The following is a 14,935-nucleotide window of genomic DNA, read 5'->3' as shown; positions in this document are numbered from 1 at the left end:
AATCTAAAATATATGAATGTTAAATTTTCATCATTACATTATGGAAAATAATGAACTTTATCACAATATGCTAATTTTTTGAGAAGGACCTGTATATAGGCCCACTGACTGATTACAAGAATGTAGACACCTGTGATGCTAATTAATGGACACACCTTGATTTAAAATGTCCCTTTGGTCTCATTATTTTCAGGGGTACCATCATTTTTGTCCAGGCCTGTTTCATGAGTTTATTTTTAACATAATTCTGTTGAAACATGTTTGAAAAGCAATTTCTGACTTTCATTTGTTCATGTTCATAGAATTTTTATTCATTATTACCTTTGTCAGATTCAAGTTATTTCTGTGACCATTGTGGGTTTTTCTTTCATTAACCGAGGGGTACCAACAATTTTGTCCACGCGTGTAAATCAAATAACTAAAGTGAGCTACAAGGCTGAACATGACTGAAAACCTGTAAAAGTGATACATGCCCATACTCAAAAAAAGTCCATTATTGTTCATGCCAAACTTGCATGATGGAAATTATAATTTTATCTATGCAAATACCAAACTGTGTTCTCAGGCATTTTGTAGATGCTTTCTAAATTTTTTTGCTAAATAGAAGTTTGGCAGCTTAAGTTTTAAGCCTTAAATTGAAGACAAAAAGAAGCATATCAGGAGTAGTTTTACTCTATTAGAAAGCAAAGACAATTAAAACAAGCACCCTGTTTGGGTTTTCAAGAAACAATGTAAATCTGTTTGTAGAACTTAAAGTAAAAATGTACCAGCTTTACATCATCCATTTTGATTTTTGTATAATGTGCCTTAAATTTTTGCTAAAATATTTTGCACTTATTTTTGTTCATATTTAGATTATATCTATGTTTCTGTGGATCAGTAACCTAAACACATGCAACAAGCCCACAGAAATACAAATACTGCAACAAGAAATGCTCAACATTTTAAATATGCAGAATGTATCATGCCTGATGAGGTTGGTAAATAGCAGAAACAAGAAACGAAAACATTTTGAAGGACTTGTGTTCACTTCAGTGACTTTTATAGTAATTGAGTGTGCTGGTTTACATGAGCATAATTGCCATAAGATTTTTTTAATATGCTTGCAATTTGAATGAAAATGTGCTCACTTTTCTTATAGTGCACCAATTCCCAGCATTAAACAGGGAGGCCAAGATCTCTAAAAGATTTTCAAGTTTCCCTGTTTGATTTGTAACCAGCCAGTTGATCCTGCAAGCAAATGAAACTAGAGGAAACAAGATAGTGTTTAGTTTGTCACTTAGAAACCAATTTTAAAACAAATTAGAACCAAGCTCTGGACCAATTTACACACCAAAATAAACACTAAACCTAATTTCAAAACATCTCAAGAAAACATAAGTGAACGATTATTTATGGCTGCAGTATAAACCGGCAGAATTATTAGTCAGCTTCAAGATTTATTTCATCAGCAGTTAAGCAAAGACACATGTGACCAGATCACGTTCAGATGCTTCGAAAGCAGGAGGTAAACAAATTATCCTGTTATGTGCTGTCAATGACAATGAACATTAGAGCTGGAAGCTCAGTGTGAGGTAACACAATAATGATTTAAAGATCCAGGAACTGACAGTGGTGACGCTTTGTTATCCGTTATCAGAGGGCGAGAACTTCCTTTAACCAAGCTGTGTCCAGCAAGTGCTTCCTTCTATTTTAGTAACAGTCAATTCATCTGCAGTGTTTTTTTCTTTGAGTCTTTGAACTTGGATTCAGTTTTGGAAACACAAAAAAAGTGTTATTTAAAAGAATTGTCAAATTTTGTTATGTGCGATATATACTGCTCAATAATCAATTCACACAAAAACTTAACATTGAAGTCTTTGCATTCATCTACCTTAAAATCTGACAAACTTATACTGTAGATTGAGAGCAAAAAACAGATTTATGAGACCCTGCAAGAACATCTATTAACAATAACAGATGTGGTCTAAAGTTTACATCCACTCATCAGCATACATGCCCTTCATTTTGGGCACTCGTTTATAGCAACTGTAATTTGAGATAGACGAAAAGGGAGAAAAGGATTTTCAAAAACTAATGCTGCATAAGTTTAAATTGTTTGTAGGTTTTCAAATCTAGACTGATCAAAACTATACAGACTTAAATAAACACCACTACTAATATGGTTAAATGTTCCTTTCCAAGTTGCAAAGAAACCATTTGACCACTCTTCTCAGAAAAGGAACACTTAGTATAAAATGCTTGGTTCCCTGTCGCTGATCGAGCTTTCAAACATTATCCACACATTTTCAGAAGGGTGAATTCACCTGGAAACCTAATTTTATCAACGTTTCAAAGATCTAGCAGCTGGTTTTAGGTGACATTGAAGAATTTGGAGGTAGCACATTATGTCATCTACTTTGTGCAAGGTTCCAGTATCCTTGACAGTTAAACAGCCACATGATACTGCCACCAGCATGCTTAACAGCTGGTAACAGTTCTTTGGTTTTAGTCTCACCTTTAATGTTCATGCGATTTGAGCCATAATTTCAGCCTTCGTCCACTTAAATCAGAAAGTTTTCTCCAGAAGGCATTTGGCTTGTCCACATCTGCATCGTCGCTTTTGAAGACAGAGGCCCTTTCTTATCTAGCACCTTCTCAGTCCATTGTGACGTTGAACTTACGTCACTATGGAAAGAGATGCTAGATTTTGACTAGCTTGAGCCTTTGGTGTTCCCCTTTGTCTGTGAGAGACTTGGGATCAGATGGTTCAAACTTGGGCATCAATTGTAGTTCCAACATGACAATCATCCCACAGCATTGACTTTAATGCTAGGCTATAACATGTTGCAACCCATTTTGCTATGGAAAGTGGTCAAATATCCACAGACTTTTGCAAGAAGCTTGTTGATCACGATGATGTAGTCAAGGTACATGGTAAAAGAAACAACCAAATATTTGGAGGGGTGTTTGCATTTGAGCATAGATTGCCAATGTATGGACAAGAGAAAATCCATTAAAGTCAAAGTTGTACACCTAATTCCAGTTTTAAGACAATTGATGCCATTTGTTGTATACTCACTCCAAACTGCCTTAAAAAAACAGTCATCAACCCTTCAAATTAATTATTTTAATTCTGATGTGTATACAAACTAACCAGAACAAATGTGACATCATGCAGGAGTCTCATGTTGCTGTCTATGGTGGATACTCACCCTACTTCTAAAAATAGCCATTGGCTAATTTTTTTCAGTCATACAGTTTAGAAAGTATATCAGTCTCTGTCAGACGGAAAAAGGAAACAATTTCACATCTCTTTTCAGCCCGTCTCAGATTTCACTGCTGCAGGGTGAAATGTTTTTTCATTCAAGGCCAGATCTGCATCCTTCATGCTCGAGCAGCAGACAAGAGGACTGATTGCACTGGGTTGCCCCTGCAATTTATCGTGTTTAAGAGGGTCAGCAAGTCAAGAAAACGAGCAGATTAAACTGGGTCTACTGCATGAAGTATGAATTAAAACCAAATTCTGGAAGCAGAGGTAAGATTAATACATAAAAAAATATTGCTTTAAATGGTGGATTTGAGCATCTGCAACAACTCTGAAAAAACATGTACCGTATTTTCCGCACTATAAGGCGCACTTAAAAACCTTACATTTTTTCAAAAAATGACAGTGCGCCTTGTAATCCGGAGCACCTTATATATGAATCAATTGGTTAATTGGTTGATCCATACTGGTTGTACACGGCGCTCTGTCAAAATGTTTCAGTACGACTGATAAACTACAAAGCCGCACCGCTTGCAGCATTACGGCTACCGTAGTCAGGGGCGTCGCCAAAGTAATAGCGGTAAACATCTGTACTGTGCTTACTCCTAGTCCAACACCAGTTGTGTGTGTATAACGTTTGAATGTACTGTTGCAGGAATTGCCTGAACTATATGTGATTAGAAGCTCAGTGTGTGGGGTGTATGTTTCGTGTGTGTGTATGGAAGATGTTGACATTACTCCTCCGGACAGAGGTGGCGCTGTGTGCTGCCGTAGCTGAGAATCAAGAGTGAAGGAGTGACGTCGGTATTATTGTGTGTGTGGGGTGGGTAGAGACGGCGACCAGAGCAGCGGTGTATGAGTCTGTAAGCCCTGTGTTTTTACGTGCTGCAAAGTCATTAAAAAGAACCCCGAATCTCGTCAACAACTCAGTGTTTTGATGCTGTTTCTTCATGCTCAACTCAGCAACGTATGAGTGAGGGAGTTAACCCCGAGGAAACTAGTAACTTCGGCCCTGGAGAAAGCGTCTCCCCTGTGTCATCAGACTACGGTCAGGGGACAGAAACAGGAAAGGTTAACAGTACTAACGTTTGATTTAGTGCATCAAACTGTTTCTTTTACGTGTTTACTGAATCAGGGAAAAGTTCCCTTTCACGTTTTAACTAACGTTTGATTTCAACTTCAACTTCATAGACTCCAATGCATTCCTAACGTGCGGTTGGCTCTATTCAATAGAATTCTATGTAGAGGAGACCTTACCATGAGAGTGAATGGAGTTATCAGAACGCTGGTTTGTAGTGTATTAATAAAGTTTGACTGACTTATCTGACTGTTTTGTTGACATTCTCTTTAGCACAGCTCCATCTAGTGGATGCATAACGCAACCCCAGTCAAACGTTTGACTGCAGTAGTTTCTATTCTATGCGCCTTATAATCCGGTGTGCCTTATAGTGCGGAAAATACGGTACAATATGAGCTACAACAACATTTAATTTCCCTTTGGGATTAATAAAGTATTTGAATTTAATTGAACTTACTTGTGCTAGTGAATGCTGTTCCCTTGAGGACAAACCATGTAATAACCAAACAATTCCTTAAAACAAAAAACTGTGTCCAAGTTTGAATTAATTCTGGATTCACATAATTACACAGTAAAAATTATAAATACAGCAACACTAATATTTGGATAAATGTTTATTAGAAAGTTGCACCTAACTTTGTGCCATCTAGAAACTTCTCATATTTCTGGCTGAATATTTGACTCTTCATGGCATAATTGGTGGAGTTCATATAAATTGGTTTCATTTCACTGACCCCATTTTTAAGCATTACTTATAAATTGTCGATACATTTGAGATATGGTTACTTTTATCCATTCTAAAATCAGTTTCAATGTTTATATGCAATCACTGTCCTTTTGGAACAACCAACTGTCCAAGTTCTAAGTATCAAACCAAAATTATGACCCTCAAATGGCAAAATAAATAGTTATTGTTCACAACTCTACCTGGCAGAAGTGGTGGAGTTCATTTAAATTGGTTGGTCTACAATAACCCAGGAACTACCAAGGCTCAAGCCAGTCAGACCAGAAGATGCTGAAATACTAGCACCAGTGAGTGAGCAGGTGCCCACCAAGAAAGAAGTGCCTGTTCCAAAATCAACATCTGTTTTTAAATCACAACTGAAACTTGTTTGCATAGACAAACCAGATGCCTTCAGAAGCAATGTTTTATGATCATGCATATCAAAGAATGAACCAACTGGCCACAAAAACAAGAATGTTGTTGTAGTCATCCAGGTAAACCTTTCAAACCAAACACTGTACCAGCTCCCAAGCATGGTGGCAGCATCATACCAAGGGTCTGTTTAGCTGCCAGTGGTTTTGGCACATTGTGTGCAAGTTGAGAGGAGCCCTACCCGCATAATTTTTTACTTCACCTCCTATCAACAGCCGTATGGTTTAAACGCGCACCCAGATGGGTGTTCCAGCAAGGCACTGATCCTGGACAAACATCAAAACTGTTAATAAAATGGCCTTCCTGAAACCCTTGCCTGGAAAATAGTCACTGCCAGAAGAGACAAATATTGAGCTATGTCCACAACACCACCACTCTGGAAGAGTTCATGTCTCAACCAATCATAATTAACTGTACCAGAAGCCTGTCGATGGCTAAAAAAAAAAGAAAAAGTGTGTGGTCAACTTGCTAAAAGAATCGAAACCAAATAATGGAGTGTGTGGACATCTGACCTAAACTGTATATTCAACCAGAATACTGAGACTGTATACGGTTATGTTTTATTAATTGTAGCATTTTGAGATTTCTGTTAATTTAAAGTGTGTTATAAATAATGTTCACTATTAAAATTTATTTTTAGTATACTCCATCAACAGAGCCAGATTATATATCAGTACTTTACAGATTTGTTAGAACAGACTGTAAGGAACAGGCTTGAAGTAAAAAAAAACTTTGGGAAGAGAAGAAGGCAGACGTAGAGAGGTAGACCAAGTCTGAGAAGATGGGGGAACATCTCAGAAACCACTGAAACGCATCAGACTCAGTTTTCTTCTTTTTAAAGTAAAAAGCTGAACCATCAGAGCTCATCTTGAAAACCAAAGTAAACAAAACCTCAAAGCAGAATTGGATTCAACTTTTATTTGAAACATTCACAAACAAAATCACAAATTTTTTAAATAGAATACATTACAGTAGCAGAACACATTACGTTAATTTCCTTTTAATCATTAGCTATAAAAATACAAAATACAAGACCTATTAATGTGACACTCATTTTTAATCCCAATGACAAACACTTTACAGTGTCACATTACAAGTTAAAACAAACAAAGCAGTGAATAAATATCATTACAACAACAAATAAATTCAAGTGTTTTAAAGATAAAATTCAGAGTGCAAAGGCCATGCGACATTAATATGACAAATTAAAACAATGCAAAAATTTTAAAGTAGGTCATAGTTTTCACTGTCATTTAATAGAGAAAGCATCCTTTGCAGTGTCTGGTTAGAATGCACTTTTTGCCACTGCTCCCAGTAAGTGAGAGTATTCAAGCTGGGCTGTTCATTACCGACCGTTCAGTCCTTGATCAGATATTTGACAAGTGATTAATAAGGCAGGTGGCCTCTGTGGAGCAACTGAAAGTTAATTTCCACACTTCTGAGTGCGGAGATGAATTTAAAGGATGTTCAGATAGGGTATCTGGCTTCGTCACACTTTCAGGGTGACCCCTGGCCCCTGCTTTTGAAACGATTACATCCAGCCTGACAGATCTGGTGCTGTCTTCATCATGCACCAGTATGCATTGCACATCCGAGCACCGACAAAGAGTTAAAACGTCAAACTGAGGAAACTTTGCTTTTGGAAACACAACGTTCTCTCTTACCAGACCAAGATGGGTATCTGTGAGAAAGAACTGGGCCAGCAGTTCACTGTGAACATTGCAGCTCATGTGCACAGCCACACTTGCATACATTAAAAGTGTCAACTCACCGAGAGTGACTGTCGCTTGATCCATATTACAATAAATAAGATAAAGCAGATCAGTGAGACTCTTCTGAAATCGACAGTAAAGCCTTAAACCAGAGTCCAGCAGCAGGTCAGGCACATAGACCTCACAGTATAGGGATAACGTCATCAAGTTTTCATGTAGCAATCGGCACTGATATATCCTGCTGTCCCCAGAACAGGCAGAATTTAGTATGGCCCAGCACAGCTCTTTGGTTTGCTTCTGGCTGTGGGCGTAAACACCCAGGATGCTTTCCTCTGTAGTGCCCATTAAACGTAAACTTTGGCCAGCAAAGCCTATCAGTATGTCCCTTAGCTGCAACAAAGGGAGGTGATGGAACAAGACCACGGTTCCAGAGTTGGCAGTCAGTGTGTAGAGACCAGTTTTTGTCAGAATCAGGAGGCCAGGCTGGGGATCAGGTTGGCTACATTTGGCTACGTTCAACCAGTGAAGTGCTACGATCCTCTGGGAGGTAAGCACTGAACAGGAGACTGATTGTACTACACCCATCAGATCTCCCAGTGGCAGAGTCTGTAGCTTCAGAAGTGGATTAGGAAATTTGATCAATGTTTGAATGTTAACGTCAACAGTTCCTGCCTGATCAACATCTTCAGTTGCAAAGACCTTCGTCTTACAACCTTTGCTGTAAGACAGAGGTCTTTGATTTGGCAGCAAAGGTTCAGGAATAACATCATCTTTTTGTTTTATTTGAATATTATTCCCTTCTTGCTTTTCTGGTGACTGCAAAACTGTCTTGCAGAAATCCTCCGAGACTTTTAGCACATCTACAAATTTTTCTGTCACGATTTGTTCTGGCATCAGGGCTGAGAGTTGTGTGTTGTTGGGATTATTGCAGTCCTGAATCATAAGAGCTGCCTCTTTGGGCTGAAGTTCATGAGTTATATTCATTTGGATGTGCTGTACTAGAGGAAGAGATTTTATTACTGAGAAAATAGGACTCTTACTGATAAGAGAAAAGGCAAAGCTCCCTCTGACCATGGAGGGGATGTGGCTGTCCTTCACTATAGACAGAACACAGCTGGACAAGCAGGCACCAACAGGTTGTAATTTTGTGGTTGTCAACTGGTGCAGGAAACCAGGAGACCACCAAAGAAGATGGTGCATGTCTTGGACAATACATGAAACTTTGCTAAACAAAGAGCTCAGCCCTGATTTTTGAACTTGGTTTTCTGCAGCTCCTTTGATCTCCTGTAAACTTCCAGTTTCATCCATTTTGCCACAACCGTGCTGGTCTTGGAATGCTTTGTCTTTGGGTGGACAACAGGCCATCTGACTGCTAAGTGGTTTTCTGTCGAGCTGAGAATAAGTGCTGGACTGTGGGAAGACCGACAAGGAGCTACTTCCTCCACTTCTGTGCAGGTGGGACACGCTGTCTAATGAGCTCCCACCAGAGTCAGGTCTCCTCTTATAGCAGTCTGTGTCGACACCTTGGATCTCATTAGCATTCCCTTCTGGCCTCATGCCACATCCATCACCCAGGCCCAGGACACATGTCTGTTGGAAGCTGCCATCCCCTGACGAAACTTCCTCTCTCTCACAACTTGCAACACCAGCTCCACTCCGAACTGTCCTCTGTGGGTTCTCAGACATGAGCCCTGGCCCTGATTTATGACACCAGTCCCTCTCCTGCTCCTGGCCATCCCAGATGCTTCCTTGACCCTGAAGTGCATCTCTGCCCAACTGGAAAACTGTTTGAGGGACAGGATCTCTTTCAGGAATGGCCTAGTTTATGAAGTGCAGGTGGATGAAAGAGTGAGAAATTTAAAATAAAAGGATATTAGACTTTCAAAAGATGCAAAAACAAAAACATCCTGATTTATGCAAATGATTACAAATTTCTGGCACTGCTGAGAAGGAACCAATTTAATTCAGTTCACTTTAGAAGCTAACTTTTATTTATGCATTCAATTATATTTGAATGCACAGCGACAAAATGAGGGGAAATGAAGTGAGGAATTACACGGTACATTTATAAAAACAGAAACACTTGCATGCACTAACTGCACTGTGCTTTCACAAAGTGTCATTTCCTTTAAACCCCTACAGGAACATGTAGAAGGGTTTGAATATGTGCATATTAAACATGCATAACAAGCAATGGGAGAAACTGTTTCAAGGCTCATAAATCTGCACTGGGCCTGTCTGGAGGTGGGGTAGCTATTGAAACTTTCTCAGTTCTGCCATTAAAATAAACTAAAAACACCAGTAATGCAGAGACACTTGAAGCCAATTTTGATATCTATAACTAGGCATTGGCCAGTATGGGTGGCTATTTTGAAGAATCTAAAAATGTTTACAGTTATTTCCCACTTTTTGTTTATTACATAATTCCATGTTTGTTCATTCACAGTTGTGTTGCCTTTGGTGAGAATCTACAATGAAAATAAAGAGACCCATTAAGTGAGAAAGTTTACCTAAAACATTTGTCCGGTAGTGTAGATTTTAGCAAAAATAAAGTTTTTGTAATTTTTACAGTCTTATACCAGTATAAAGTTTTCCTGTCCTGCTCTTTAAAGGCCAACAAGTATTGAAAGCTGATATCAGCTGGTTAAATGAATTGGGGTTTTCAGCTAAGATAGCCAGCCAATATTTTTTTCCCCAGGTCAAATCTAATGACTGAAATTAACATTCTCATGTTAGATGCATGCTGTCTAGTCTGCCTATAAAAACTGCATTGCTGAGGGTTATAAATTCATGTCATTATCCCCCGGCCCAAGTTACCCTTCTCAATTATTCAGCTCAACATTTAAAAGAACTAACTGCTGCATTCATTTTAAAATTCATAATAGGTGAGATATTCACTCAAATACATGTAAGAAGCCACACTACATGATTTTATGCCCAATTTTACCTTCAATTTCTAGTTGGAGAAAGTCTGCATCAGTCTGAGTTAGTTGTGGTTAGTTGGCAGGGCGAATCAGAACAAAAGTGTTAGTGAGAGAAGAGATTCTGGAACCAGTTGGGTAGTGTGAACGGATCAACGACCCGACTGCACACGTGTGTTGCTGACAGCCAATGAAAAGAGGGGCTGGAAGCCGACTTTTTAAATAAACTTTGTTACTATGCAACATTATGAACATAGTCGCAGCAAACAGCAACTCTAACACTTTGACGTCTCATCAAGTCAAATGTCAAATGTCATAAAATGTCTGTGCTTTAGTTTTTAAAACCTTGGCATACATCAATAACCAGCTCATAAACTAGTGACTACTTAAATAAAATTAAAAAAAATCTTTTTACAGAGAAATTTCTTAGTAAAGATCAAACAAACTTAGGCATAATCTTATCCAACAACAATGCAGTTTTATGACCACACAAACTTATGTTTTGGTTGTAGTACCTGATCCAAATACTCGCACTTAAGAGCAAACTGAAAATGGGAACAATAGGGTGGATAATGCAGTTTACTTTAAAATTCTTCAGAACATTTTAAAACCTTGCTATACATACCTTGATACAAATAACCAGCCTATGCCTAGCATTAAGTTTACCTACAGTGCAGGTTGTTTAAAACCTAAGAAAAAAGTCAAATACGTACTGTAATTAGGTTCTCTGTCGGATCAGATTGGAGACAAATTCTTGGGTCTCTGGACTTGCTCTCTGCAGCCAGCACATCCATCTGACTGCAGTCAAGATTTATAAATAAAACAAAGAAATACATTTTACATTCTTCACTGAACTAAAAATTGCATTCTGATGAGAGCGTAATACTTCTGAGGTTCCATTCTTATGTTGCCAGGCGCTTTGTTTGAAAGCAAGTTTAATTATTTGATGTAGCGTCGACACTGGAGACCCTGAACAGTTGGCAAAACAAAAACTCCAATAACCCTCACCACCACCACTCATAAAAAAAAAACAAAAAAAATTTACATTCATTAGATTTGAAAAGCAAACACCCCAAAAGACTGGATGAGATTAGAGACACTCTACTAGCTGTGAAATTAAATAGAACCTGTGCATGTTGATTTGAGGATTTACATACAATGCTCAGAACTCTAGAGGGAGGGGGCAGAAACCCAAAATGATGGGCTGTATACTTGAAGTAAAGCATTGGCAACATCAACAAGAGGGACACACTTCAAGTCCTCGTAACGATTAAAGGATTTTTGCAAATCCTAAGGATCAGCTCAGAGGATGTCCTGTACGCACCGATGCTTGTCAGCTCACAGAAAAAGGAAGTTGTGATTTTTTTTTGAAGGTCCTAATTCTGAGGCTTAGATGCAGAGGTTTACAGTGTTCCCCTTAAGGTCCAAAAACACTGCAACAAGTATTCATGAATTACCAGCATCACCAGAACACTTTTCTCTAGCTGGCTTCACCTCCATCTGAATGCTACAGTTGATTCTGGTCAGGCAGACATTACTAGTAACTTTTTCAACCCCACTAAATTTTGAAGGCGGGAGTTTATTAAAAGATTATAAGCAGTTAATATCTTAACTGTAGTAGATGACTCACTTGGCCTCCTCATTTAACATGATTGCAAAACAGTTGATTCAGGGGGGTGAGCTAAGTGCCATTTCAAAAAGGCAAAGACCAAACCCGATTTCTTCGATCTTAAAACATCACCATGGTTTACATAAACTGTCGTTTACAAGAAATGATTATATTACAAGATTATTTACATAGGAAATGCAAGTAAAGGATGGTGTGCCACCAATGATATTTCCATGTCACAGACATACTGAAAACAGAAATATTAAATGTTTGGAGCTTTCAGTTTGTAGTAGAGCCATGTTACAAAGTTTCCCTGGTCAGCATTTATCCAGCAAGTTATACCAGCTTTATATAAAAAGGTAGTACAAGCTATAGTTTGCAAGTTATCCAAAACCTTTGCGATTGGCCTAACTTAAGATGATGCTAATCAGGTTGTGGCCATGTTTTAAATGTTCACTCTAATCTTTCTATTCATTTATTCATTTCAAATAAATATTTTGAGAGTTTTCTTTTGCCAGAAAATTATGTATTGCATACTTTGTTCACCGCCATGTTTAAAAAATAACATGCCTGTTGGTTTTCTCTCAACATGTAAGCCTGAACTAAAAAATAAAAAGGTATGTACCAAACCCTCAATTCTGTGCACTTTATAATACTTATGAAAACACAAAAATTGATCATTTCCATTTTTTGGGTATTAGAAAACAAGAACACCTTCCTGAAGGTTAACTTGATGTTGGCTCTGACTGGCAGGAACTTTGAGAGAGGGGGACATGTTTATACGTTGCCATCGAAGTGTAAATCTTTACTGTCAACACTACAAACCAAACCATCAATAGGCTCCAGCCAAGTCATATGTGCCCAGAGAACTACTTGAGAAATCCTTTCTTTTGTCTACGTTAACACTGCTGGATTTGAGTGCGCCTACAAACATTCCAAAAATCTTTGTCTTCTTCAGTCTACTGGAAGATTCCTTAAACTAAATCCAGCAAGTAAATCCTTTGTTTTATCTGCCTGCATATCGGGACCAAAGAATAAGTTTTAACATCCACACGATAATTAGACACAAATTCTTGCCTCCTCCTTCCTCCACACTGTAAACCCAGATTTTGTTTGAACTCAGAGACTTGGTTCATATTACTTAAACAGCTCTAATTTACTGACATTACTTGTTTATTTTGATTAGGCTGAATTTTTTATGTCCATTTTTATTGTAATTATGTTTTTAAGTACAATCAATTGTTTGTACTTAGAAATATTAATTAATATAAAGAAATTACAAATATTTAACTCAATTTGTTTAAATAATACTGACTAAACTGCACTTTTTGATGGCGTAGCTTATTGTAATTATGTGTTTGAGCTCAAACAACTCAATGTCATCACGTTTTGCCTTTCACGTCATTCACCTGCCCGCGAAAAATCCAGTTTAGAATGGTTTTGAGCAAGTGGAGCGGGCATTGAGGAGCTTTGAAGGTTTTCGAGACAGAAAGGAGACAAAGAATTAAGCGGTTTTGAGATTTTCGGCAAGTGAAGTTATAACAAACAAGTCATTCAACGGACATTTGAAGCACTGAGTGAAAGAACCAAGTTCAGCCACAAAACGGTAAGTTGGAACACTTCACTGTTTTGCTACTTAGCTAATGTTAGCTTGTTAGCCAACCTGTTCAGTTGGAAAGCAAATTTTTAACTACTTATTTTTAGAAGCTTTACACTGTTCGCTAACCGTAATTTTACTTAGTTCATGTAACTTTAACCAGAAAAAAATGGAGTGGAAGTGGAAATATTGTGGTTATATTAATGGGAAGAGGGCGCAGCTATTTAAACACTACCGCCTAAAACATGGAATGCTGGCCTGCTTTTTTTATGTGGGCTGTGTACCTATAAAGGCTGTTTATAACAACATGTTGACTTGGTCATCCACTGTTCCTTTTTTCAGGACATTGATGAGGGTTTATACAATGATGTGCCCATGGGTACTTCTGAAATGGGGTAAGACAGATCTGAAACCTAAACTTCAAACACTTAAGAATCAGCTGGCAATGTAAGATCTGGGATCTCTTCTCCACAAGTTTTTAAATGAGAGTTGTTCTTGTTTTTTTTAATCGATTGGCAGTAAAATAATTTATTTTCAATTTGCTAGTAAAAGAATAAAAAGGAAATAAATCTGGCCATTTATTTACATGTTTGATAGAAGGGAAAGTGTTAATGTAGTTCACTTCACTCATACATCTAATGCCTCATTACTTAAATTTTCTAAGGCAACAAGTTACCTTGATTTTATTTTTTTAAGTAGATTCTACTTATCCGGGTTTACAGTGCAAGTAACCCATTGGTATAACCTAAATTTGAGCTAAACTGATTTAAATGCAACACACGTTTTGTTTTTTTACTTTTTCCAAATTTTTTAGACAAAATAAAAAATTGCATCACTTACATCATTTGGACTGGTCCTGCGTCAGCTTCTAAACCTTAATAGGTTTATTCTGAAACATGAGGCAAATGTCTCTCCCCCCTCCCAGAAGTTATCTGATGACGCCACCATGGTCGACCCACACAGGTGAGGATAAGTTAGAACAGACAATCGGCACAGGACTTTGTGAACTGGTGCCAGCAGAACCAATCAACACAGGAAAACCTAGTAGCCGGTGGTGGGTTTCCACAGAAACAGACGCACCACACCGACACCAGTGAACATCCAGGGAACTGACATTGAGATAGTGGACTCATAAGTACCTGGGTGTTCACCTGAACAATAAGCTGGAGACACAACACTGATGCTCTTCACTGATTTTATTGGAGTGCAGGGGGGACCCATTATGACTCCGTGGTGGCATCAGCCATCTTTAATGGTTTAGTTTATTTGAGCAGCAGCTTATCTACAGCTGAAAGTAAGCAGTTAGATAAGCTCATCGGAAAAACCAGCTCTATAGGATGCCTCCTGGACAGTTCACGGGTGGGAGACAAAAGGACCCTAGCAAATATAACAGCCAGCCACTAGGATTTCATTACCATCACTGCTCCCAACAAACTCAATAAGTGTTTACATCCGGGCTGTTTTTGCCCTGTTTTTCCATTTCCCATAAATAGTCAGTTTTTTATATAAAATTATACATGTGCATTTTATACTTTTTTCTCCCCCCAAATCAGCCTACTCAGTTGCACACTTAATTTAATGAGTATGCTTTTTTATTAACTGCAGTGTTTTTCTA

General features: G+C 38.1%; 1 protein-coding gene across 7 annotated transcripts in view; it reads right to left on the bottom strand.

The window, feature by feature from the left end:
* kif16bb (kinesin family member 16Bb) overlaps nt 1-14,935 on the bottom strand; it is a 97,023-nt gene that overhangs the window by 50,693 nt on the left and 31,395 nt on the right. For 2 of the 7 annotated variants that reach the window (XM_047351860.1, XM_047351861.1), the window contains 2 exons: nt 10,828-10,912; nt 6,385-9,011 (listed from right to left, as the gene is read on the bottom strand). The exons of 4 other annotated variants lie outside the window; for them this stretch is intronic. In XM_047351860.1, coding sequence (XP_047207816.1) covers nt 6,849-9,011; nt 10,828-10,912 — 2,248 coding nt within the window. In that variant the 3' untranslated portion in view covers nt 6,385-6,848. Of the gene's footprint in view, nt 1-6,384; nt 9,012-10,827; nt 10,913-14,935 lie in introns of those variants that run through there. One more of the 7 variants, XM_047351862.1, reaches the window with a different exon arrangement.

Source organism: Girardinichthys multiradiatus, chromosome 22 (genome assembly GCF_021462225.1).
Source record: "Girardinichthys multiradiatus isolate DD_20200921_A chromosome 22, DD_fGirMul_XY1, whole genome shotgun sequence".
NCBI classification, from domain to species: Eukaryota; Metazoa; Chordata; class Actinopteri; order Cyprinodontiformes; family Goodeidae; genus Girardinichthys; species Girardinichthys multiradiatus.
This window is presented reverse-complemented; position numbering and strand designations above follow the sequence as displayed.